Genomic DNA, 10,886 nt, shown 5'->3' on the forward strand with positions numbered 1-10,886 from the left:
ATAAATGATTGGCTTAAGATACCATATTCTTGTACTGCCTATGCCTCTAAGTGGCACCTGCCTATTCTATATGATAGGCTTTGATGATAATGCGTTTTATAGTGATATTCTGGACACATTGAAAGGGCTAAAAAGCGTGTTAGTCATCGAACGTGACTCTCAATTTTGATTGCAGTGCTATCTTTCTTGTCCATCCCACCATACAGATAACAGATACGTTGGAAAGACACGCAAACAGACAGAGTGGCACGTTGTCTTTTGCGATTTGCATTTGTTTACATCGTACACTTACGTTGGTGGCCATAAAAAGATGCAGATTTGTTCTTAGATTTGTCATCGATGGCTTCAGTATCTATTTATTACTATCCAGGTTACAATAACTTGAAAAGAAAAGCGAACAGCGGAGCGCGTAGGTACCGCACTGTTCGCAATTATTTGCATCGCAATATTTCATTATCGTGTCATTCTTTAACCGTGCGCGAAACGTTGAGAGGCGATAACAGACATGACAGGTAATGATCTCGTAGCCAAAAATAAAAGGGGGGGTGGGTGATAAAATAAATGATCTCGTGACATAATATATATTTTGTTTATATAATATTGTCATGTGTGCTGTTTTGATGTGTTCGAATTTCACCGGCAGAGCCTCTTTGCAAAGGTAGGCAGAGACCACACCGCAATGTTTTAGTGTCTTCGCGATTGCCTATGATGTTAAGATTGTGCGCAAGACGCGAATAGTCTAAGCTATTCTAGAGCTTACGCAGCCAACACCGATAGCGCTGAAACTTCCATAGAACATGTATGAAGACCAACACCTTTTACCGCTTCTGAAATAACTGAACGGCTGACCACTGCTCACGTCGGTTTCAGTGTACAGCGTGTATTGCTATTACTTAACAATTTCATTTTCCGAACGCGGGTTCAGCCTCCCCCCCCCCCCTAAAAAATGTTTTGTCTTCAACACGCCGACTGCTGCCTTTGTAGACGTCACGATCACGTGACATTGCAATTCGGTGGCCTGTGGATATGACTGTGCATCTGTCGACCACGTTTAACGCAGTGGCGTTTGCTGTAGAAGGATTGCCCTCGGCATTGTGCTAAGCTTTAGACTAAGCGGTAAAATAACGGTACAACTTGCTCTATTATATTTTCAATTCTTCCTTCCAGAGTACAGCGTCAATATGATAAGAACTCCATGAGACGTCCCAAGCATAGTAGGGTATGTGTCACGTGTAAATATCGCAAAAACGTCGACGCGGACACCCAAGCACTGAGGGACAAAAAAAAAGCGCGGTGGCACGAGGCGCGCTCGCAGTGTTCGGGCCAGGCGTGCCATTCTGAGCTTGAACGAGTGAGACGCTCTGCCGGGCGAGACGCGGGCGTGTGCACAGAGGACCACGAAGCTGGGCGAGGTCCAGGGTGGCCGAGGATCCAGGTGCCAGGGGAGTTGCTGGCTGAATCGAGGATCGCCGAGCGGTGCCAAGCCGTACCGAGCGACGCGCCAGACTCGGACGTGGGTCGCGAGCTCACGAGCTGTGCACCCGAGGGTACATGGCGGTGCCCTGGCCAAGGCGAGGAACGCCGCTGACTGAGCTGCCGCACCGCAGCTGTGGCGAGCAGCGTTTCAGCACGTCACAGACGGTGCTGTGCTGGCCAGAACCCGTACGTGGAACCGCTACGCCCGGGCTGGGGATGTACGCTGCTGCGGCTGGCTCGACCACATCAATGCAGACGTCCTCGGTTGCGAAGATGCAGGGGAGGCTGCCTATGTCTGTTGTTTCAGCGTCACGGACGTGGTCATTAAGCAAGAATAAATCCTCGATCGGTGGTGTGTGGACAAGCTCCTCATCGCGCCCCATGTGGCGCAGCACTACATTAGGTGACTCGTTGGGGTCAAGCAAGGTTTTAATGTCCAAGTTGGGCTTCATGGTGTCCTCAGGTTGGATGACAGGGCACGCACGACGCCGCCGCCGCCGCCGCTGCGGTGGTGGCTTTGGCGACGCCGGCAAGTACTCTAGCAACCAGGCCAACGCTGTGGATTCTAGTCGCGGCGGAGTAGAGACAGTGGCAGGAGGCGCCGGAGGTGGTGGAGGTTGGACACATGTCTGATGGTCACCATCGGAGCCTTCCTTATAGGCGTCATTGGGTGTGCAGTTGTCATCGCTGGTAGTCGGATCACTGGTGGAATTTGGCGAGTTTAAGGATGTGTCCTCCCTCCTGATATCACTGCAGTGGCACGTATTGTCAGTACAACTCTCCGGTAGTTTAGCGCTTAGTGACGAGTGAGCGAGTGATGATTTCTCCAGGCTGACCATCTCCTCGCGGTATTCGTGACGCGGCACCTTGTTGCGACACTGCGGGCACTCCTGGTATTGCATGATCCCGCAATAGCACTTTTGGAAGGCTGCTTTGTACAAGGAATCATGGTGCTTCTGCGCCTTGGACCACAGCTTTCCACTCTTGCGATTCACTTCCGGCAGCAAGTCTGGCCGCCCTTTTGCAAACGATCTGTTCCTAAAGAAGTGAAGGCCGGTCTTCTCGCTGTCGAGACTGCAAGGGGGACTGATCTTCCGAAATCCATACAAGTTGAGCTGTCTGATGAAACTTGTGATGTTTTTTGTCTTGAAGATATCGCGGCGATTTTCGAGATAGCCAACCTGGAACTTCATGTAGTCAATCGCTATGGCCGAGCCGTCCACGGACCAGGTGATGGCGCCCGATTTGCAATCATTGACGATCCTCCACAGTTTTTCGGGAAATCGTAACGCGAGCAGAGGCGGATCCATGGAAGCAGAAGAGTCTGGTGCCTTCTTGCCGCGCCCTCTCTTCAGAGAAGTGCCACTCTTTTCCTTCGAGACGTCCTTAGGATGCATGGCAAGCCGAACGCTTCGTTCTCAACCCCTAGCGATGACGTGCTTCACTGCTTCTTCGAACGTTCCACGTTCGGCACGAGCGCTTGATGAGCTGGACTCGCGTGCCGAGATTTCAACCATTTTACCCCCTACTTTCCCCCTCTCAGACTGTGAACAATATCTATCCTCATGCTTTGAAAAGTTGTTGAAGAAAAACAACTTTCTAAAGTGGGGGTAAAATGTCACGTGTAAATATCGCAAAAACGTCGACGCGGACCACGAAGCACTGAGGGACAAAAAAGAGGGACGCGGTGGCACGGTGGCACGAGGCGCGCTCGCAGTGTTTGGACCAGGCGTTCAATTCTGAGCTTGGACGAGCGAGACGTTCTGCCGGGCGAGACGCGGGCGTGTGCACGGAGGACCACGGAGCTGGGCGAGGTCCAGGGTGGCCGAGGATCCAGGTGCCAGGGGAGTTGCTGGCTGAATTGAGGATCGCCGAGCGGTGCCGAGCCGTACCGAGCGACGCGCCAGACTCGACGTGGGCAGCGAGCTCACGAGCTGTGCACCCGAGGGTACATGGCGGTGCCCTGGCCAAGGCGAGGAACGCAAGTGACTGAGCTGCCGCACCACAGCTGTGGCGAGCTGCATTTCAGCACGGCACAGACGACGCTGTGCTGGCCAGAACCCGCACGTGGAACCGCTACGCCCGGGCGGTGATCAAGAGCTCGGAAACGAGGTCCGAGGTCGCGCTGGTCCAGGCATCTACTAGACAACGCCACCGCTGCTCGAGAGTAGTGAGACCACGGGACTATTCTTCCTCATGTGCCTTGGTGGTCGTTCCGATGGCGCTTACATCACCGCCTTTTCATATCCTTTCTTTTATATATAAACGTTTGAACACGTCTCCCTGTCTCTTTCCTGCACCGCTGCACAGTAGTGGAAGTGCTCGAACCGTCCTAAACATCGCAGTATAACTTGTGGATAAGTCTTAAGACTACGGCCCTCTCTGGCTTAGCTTTCGCCAACAACTTGAGACAAGTCAGAGCGGCGGCGTATTGGAACTGGTGTACGTCCCATAGTTGTTCTCCAAATGTTAGCTGAACCCCATAGAGTTCCAAACAATCATCTTTGCCCAGTAACACGAGCAATGGTCTCAAATTACAATAGACAGTGAAATTTGAAGTTAAATAGGGCTTATTTATTAGTTTATTTCTAAGTACTCCAGTTCCCCATATTAAAGAATATAACAGGGTGACAATTGCAATCTTGAGCAATGCAAGGTAAATGATAATCTAGACAAGTACAATAATATGAAAGCAAAGTACAGTTCTCAAAACTGTAGAAAGAAAAGGAAAGACATACGTTGATATGTGGGGTTTAACGCCCCAAAACCACCATATTAATACGAGAGACGCTGTAGTAGAAGACTTCGGAAATTTCGACCACCTGGGATTCTTTACCGTGCAATCAAATCTGAGCGCACGGGCCTACAGCATTTACGCCTCCATCGGGAATGCAGCCGGGTATTGACCCCGCGACCTGTGGGTGAGCAGCAGAGTACATTAGCCACTACACCACCGCGGCAGGGCGAAAGACATACATTATTAGCGAACACATGATCAACCGTCGAAATACAACTTAATATATACAGGCCAATAAGTATACCAGAAATTAACTCGCATATGCAAGCATTGGAAAATATTGGCATCATTTGTACACAATTTCAACACAAACAAAAAATTGCGCGTTTAGATACAACGCAAACATGGCTCTCTCTCTCTCTCTCTCTCTCTCTATATATATATATATATATATATATATATATATATATATATATATATATATATATATATGTGTGTGTGTGTGTGTGTGTGTGTGTGTGTGTGTGTGTGTGTGTGTGTGTGTGTGTGTGTGTGTGCGTGCGTGCGTGCGTGCGTGCGTGCGTGCGTGTGCTTTTCATTTAGCTAAGGTGGAGCACCGAGATTCTGGGGACAACCGCAGCCGACGTCGACACCGAAATTCTTTCAACACCGGCTCTTTAAGGCTGCTGTGTTAATGCAGGCGATGAATTGTGATCTGCAGCCATGCTGAAAGGCACCTAATTTACATTACCTTATAATAATATAACTCTGCCTGTCATAGCGTGAACAAAATACTAACGCTCTATATACATGCATTATGAAATACCTCGCAGCCCTACAACCTTTTTGACGCTTGAACAGGAGGTATAGGGAAGGGGAGTTGTCGTTCTATGAGTACGTGCCCTTTTGCAGCCTTGACATTTTAGGTGAATCGTAAGTATACATAAAAACGTAAAGCTTGTATTTGCTTGTAATTTGCTGATCATCTAGCCGTAGCGCTAAACACACGTGTCAAAATGGGACACTCAGGGTGGCTATAAAATGCGAATAGCTTTGCCTCTCTAAAACCAAGACTGGTAGATACATCCTGGAAAAATTAGGCATCACTTACCCCGCGCAATTCGGCACCAAATGCGACTTCCTCGTGACGTGCGGGCTAAGCTCACAGTACCTCCGTTACCTAAAAACATGCATCCCGTACACAACGCAGGTAGACGGCTGAGCAGAGCCAAGACGATGACAAAGAGCTACGGAAACAACAAAGAAGCGGTCTTCGTAGATGCCGCTCGTTACAAACACAAACGCTGCTTCGTCGCGGCTGTAGTTAACCACAAGAAACAATGCAGCACCAGTCTGACAATGCACACGAGACGTTTAAACGGCGGAAGAGATAGCTATAGCTTTGGCCATATCACAAACTGACGCGTGTTATATATTCGCAAGCAGCTGTACGCAGCTTTGCAAATGTCAGAATATCCCCTGAAGCACTGCGTATTCTTAAAACAGGCAGAACCAACCAAGACGACAGATGCGTTCGCATTCTTTGGTTCCCAGCGCACATACCCAACACCACGGGAGATATCAACCCTAACGAGGTGGCACACAACGTAGCTTGAGGACTCACGTTCTGGGCTACGACTAATGTTGATCCCTCATCAGAATTTCCTAATGTGTGGGAGTTGGAGGACCGAATGACAACGTTCAATGAAACTACGAAACATTATAACTTACAAAGGTGTGTTTACCCCCTTCCTCATCATAAACTCACCAGGGCACAGTCTGTCCAATGGCGAAAAAATTACAAACCAGATCCTATAGGAATCCAGCGCTACCGCATGCTATGGATCCAGAGATCTACGCGACCGCTCAATGCAAAGATTGTCAGGCACGAGCTTCCTTAGAACATATACTATGGGAATGACAGGAATTAAAACTCAGTAATGAGAACGCGGCCTCAAACGACAGCCTCCGCGCGCGTTGGCTGGCCGTGCTGCTCAGTTCAGCCCTGGACGATCAGCCATGGGCAATCCAGCGGGGCGAGGAAACCGCTAGGAAGCAAGACCTTCTAGCCGACACCTAGGCGGGGGCCCAGCCCACTAACATGCCGGATACAAAATAAAGTTTATTCCTTCCTTCCCTTGGTCATTATATATATATAAAATAGATTTTCACTCTTACGTTGTTAAAACAGTTATTGACCATGTGAAAGTGTGCTGAACATGTTATAACAATATAAGCTAAATTAGGGGTGTCTTTTTTAATTGATAAGTTGCAAATAAATTATTTATACACGTAAAGGCACTGTGAAGCACGTTCGATGATCTCGTAAAGCGTGGCGCGATCATTCGGCGAAATACACCAATTATCAGTCATCATTTTGTTGTTGTTGTTTGTAGGAAACGTTTTAGACATTCAACGCAAGGTAAACACAATTACGATTGAAATGTGAATATACGTCCAGCTTAAATGCCACGTACTCTATATGCGAACTATGACGAATAAGCCATAGTTCGCATATAATTCTGCGCCATTCTTAAAGCTGCATTCACTCGTTTAGAGCGGGATTCAAGCTTGCAAGCAATACGTATTAACACCGCCAAGACCAATAATTCATGTACAGTGAGTCACAAGGTTATGCCTCCACATTACCGCGACGTCCGTGTGCATGTAAAATCCGGCTCTGTGGCACAGTGATTAAGCGTTCGACTGCTGACTAAAAAGTCCTGACGCGACGGTTGCATTTCGATGGATACAAAATACTGGAGGCCCTTTTACTGTGTGATCTCACACACATTGCGTGAAAAGAGAAAAGAAGAGAAAAGTGAGCCACGTATCTGTTTGAATCAGCATGCGACACCTCAACAGTAGCTCACAAGGGATGGGGGTGAGGAGGGATTAAAAGGGTAGGAATAAAGGTAAAGAGAGAGAGAAAGGTAGATGGGCTAGGCCAGCGAGCGACGACATAAGAGAGATAGGAAAGATGGAAACACGGTCACAGGCGTCCGAAGACGGGGCACCACTTGCGAGAGCTCTTGTCGGCGACAGGAGATGGCGTAGGGCTAATCCAGTCGGCTAGAGCTGCGCTGACGTCGTCGTAGGGAACCGGCGGCAGGAGGTGGCGTAGGACTAACCCAGTCAGCCAGAGCTGCGCTGTCGTCGGAGATCGCGAGGGTACAACCGGTCGGCACGGAATCCAGTAAGCCTTACATAACGCTGGATGGCCGATATGTTCGGAGCCCTCTAGCGCATAGTATGTGTATAATACCCCAGATGTATGTGGAGAAAGCGTATGTGCAAAATATACCTTAATTACAATTGTTTGATGACTTACCAACGCTGGAATTTTGGAATTTATATAACTGTGCGATGACGTACAAGTACTAAATAGAACACCGTGCTATGTGATCACGGGGTCAGAGTTCAAACACTCTATTCAAGACAGCTGCTCAATTGAATAGCTGTTTAACTAAACGAATGTCATCATCAGCAGCAGTAGCAGCCTGCCTGCGTTGACTGCAGGGTATAGGCATCTCCCATGTTGCACCAGTCAATTCAATAATGTGGTTATTAAACATATATATATATATATATATATATATATATATATATATATATATAGAGCGGATGACAAGAAAGTGAATTTATCTGCTGACGTCGCCGAAACGCCGCTCACAGCACCGCCATCAGTGACGCATGAAGCCATGCAAGAAGAGTGTAAATCACCATGAATTGTAGCACATCAAGGATGTTTATAGCAACCATATTTCCTAATCCAGTCCCCACGATTCAAAGCAGAATTGCATGCAATGTGAGCCGAGAGAAAAGTAGTAGTTCATTGTATTGCAAATGGTAAACACAGGTGGAAATTAGTGAATAGAGCGGGAAAGTTAGCGCCAATTCTGAAATTAATATTTCATTTTCTTCATTTTGACTGCTATCGGGACGACACAGTTTGACTCGGGTGTAGGAAAACGAGACCGTTGGACATATCAGCTAGTGCGTTCCACGGCGAGTTAAACTAGGTCTATCTCAGTGTAACGGCCTGCGATTATAACACTTACGGTGACGGACATGTTTTTTTGCTCAGCACCAATGTCGCTCTATGTGTTGCCCTTTAAAGATTACTCGCGAGCAGATGACGTATCTATAATAGAATACATGGAGTCGTGTTTTGCTGTCTTTGAGATGGGCGATGTCGAGACAATGTGAAATCAATTTAAAGAAATGTGTCATCATTGCATCAATCGTTTTATACCGAATAAACATAAAAAAGTTCACAAAACAACTCCCTGGATAACGCGAGATATAAATCACTTAAAACGAAAGATAAAACGCTTAAGGCAGAAGCATGCGCAGTCTCGTTCCCTCTCAGTCCTCAAAGACAGCCTTGCACGGGCTATACGCTCATCCAGAGATCGCTATTTTAAGACGCTGCTGCCCAACTTCATTAAAACTGACCCGACTAAATTCTGGAACTACATTGGTGACAGAAAGAAACCTCTCACCGAAATGGCAATTGATAGCGTGATTGTAACCGATCAAAGAAAGATTGCTGATCATCTTAATGCATATTTTCAAAGTGCGTTTTCCGGCTCTAGTGTTTATGTTCCAAACGGTAGAGTGTTCGACCCATGCGAAGTCTCTTTCGTGTCTTATTCTGGTGTTTTTTCGATGCTTCTGAATCTTAATTCTAAAAAGTCCTGTGGACCTGATAATCTCCCAAATGTGTTCCTAAGAAGATATGCCGAACATGTCGTTAAATTCCTGCATGAAATCTTCCGTGTTTCATTGTTGTCATCAAAGCTACCATGTGACTGGAAAGCCGCACGCATAAGTCCTGTATTTAAGAAAGGTGATCGCTTGTCGCCTCAAAATTACCGACCCATATCCTTTATCTCACCCTGCTGCAAATTAATAGAACACATAATTGCTACACAAATTGGAAATTTTTTGACACAACATCCAATCCTGACCAATTTTCAACACGGCTTTAGAAAGGGATATTCGACAGTGACGCAACTAGTTACAATAATCCACTCATTTGCACTTAACCTGGATAACAATAGGCAAACTGACATAATATTTTTGGATTTCAGTAAGTCATTCGACAGGGTTCCACACGACAAATTGATCTTGAAACTTAAACCTATTGGCCTTCCCGAAATCCTTGTAAACTGGATTGCTGACTATCTAAATAACCGTGAACAGTTTGTTGCTATTAATGACCAGCGTTCGCAGTCTCTACAGGTCACATCAGGTGTACCCCAAGGAAGCGTCCTAGGGCCATTGCTTTTTCTTCTATACATAAATGATATTGTAAATGTCATCACCCCTTCTGTACAAATTAGATTATTTGCAGACGATTGTGTTTTGTTCCGGGATATTAACTCTTTAGATGATCAAAATGAACTTAACTCAAACCTTCATAATATTCATCTCTGGTTTAATGAGTGGGGAATGATCCTTAATGCAGAAAAGAGTGTCTGCATGCGTTTGACACGTAAGAAATTTCCACTAAATAATACGTACCAGCTTGGGTCTTCAACTCTTAGAGAGGTTACAAGCTACAAATATTTGGGCCTAACTATAACTAGTAATTTGTCTTGGAACATGCATGTAGACAACATATGTTCAGCTGCCTTTCGGAAACTTGGTTTTCTAAGACATAAACTGCGTACCTGTCTTGCCAATGTAAAGCTTCTTAGTTGTTATTCTTTTATACGACCTAAACTGGAATACGCCAGCATTGTATGGGACCCTTACACTAAGCTTAAGATTAACAAACTTGAGCGGGTTCAAAGGAAAGCTGTTCGGTTTATATATTCAAAATACTTACCGTCGGATTCACCTTCCGCCCTGATGTCTGCAAACGACATTCAGACCCTTGAATCCCGCAGACGCGAACAACGGCTGGATTTCCTTCAATTATTACTTAATCAAAAACTCGCAATCGATTCATCGCCTTACTTATCTTTTCTGTCAACAAGGAACACACGACATCATCATCCCAATTTGCTAACCCCATTTTTTGCGAGAACCGATGCCTTTATGTATTCTTTTTTTCCGCGAACAGTGTCGGACTGGAACAAGTTATGCGAACCTCATTCATTGTAACGTATGTGCAACGTATTGTAAAGTATGAAGTATGCAATGTATTGTCGTTGTTTGGCGTAAGTTACTACTTGTGTTGTGGAACATAGTGTAATGTAGTGTTGTAGAACCAGGTGTGTTGTTGCTTTGCATATTGAAGTTTATTGTAGTGTATAGAGCGAAGCATGATGTTGTTACATAACGAAGTGTATTGTAGCGTGTAAAACAAAGTGTGTTTTTCGTATGATGTACGTCATTACGCCTGTGGTATGCGTGACGTGCCCTTCCTGCTTGGACCACTTAGTGTCCGCAATATGTATTAAAATAAAAAAATAAAAATAAATAAATAAATAAAATGTGTCATTAAATTTGCTTATTCATCTTCTTTTTTCTTCTCTCTTTCTTATACTCCTCTGCAGTGCGATGTAGCAAACCAGGTGCAACCTGGCTAACCACCTCGTTTTTCGTTTGCCGCAATTTCTGTCTCTCTCTTTTATCAGGGATGACTGTGGGACCTCACATGAAGACAACGTCACTCTTGACGTCAGCCACAATAGATTGGGCCTGTAAAGCCTTACTGACA

The 10,886-nt window shown here is 46.1% G+C and overlaps 1 protein-coding gene across 1 annotated transcript; it reads right to left on the minus strand.

The window, feature by feature from the left end:
* Positions 1-61: 61 nt before the first annotated feature.
* Positions 62-2,996, minus strand: LOC119172730 (uncharacterized). The gene is made up of 2 exons (XM_037423878.2): positions 1,641-2,996; positions 62-109 (listed from the first exon to the last, which is right to left on the minus strand). Exons 1-2 carry the CDS (start codon positions 2,871-2,873, stop codon positions 62-64), a joined length of 1,281 nt encoding a protein of 426 aa, XP_037279775.2. The 5' UTR covers positions 2,874-2,996.
* Between the last annotated feature and the right edge of the window lie 7,890 nt (positions 2,997-10,886).

This window comes from Rhipicephalus microplus, chromosome 4 (assembly GCF_043290135.1).
Source record: "Rhipicephalus microplus isolate Deutch F79 chromosome 4, USDA_Rmic, whole genome shotgun sequence".
Lineage (NCBI taxonomy): Eukaryota > Metazoa > Arthropoda > Arachnida > Ixodida > Ixodidae > Rhipicephalus > Rhipicephalus microplus.

What these genes read in the sequence shown, in the direction of transcription:
- LOC119172730 (XM_037423878.2), bottom strand. Translation starts at nt 2,873, where the DNA reads ATGCATCCTAAGGACGTCTCGAAGGAAAAGAGTGGCACTTCTCTGAAG. An exon ending in GTTCTGGCCAGCACAGCACC is followed by an intron (nt 110 to 1,640) that starts GTCTGTGACGTG and finishes CAATGTGTCCAG; the next exon opens with AATATCACTATAAAACGCAT.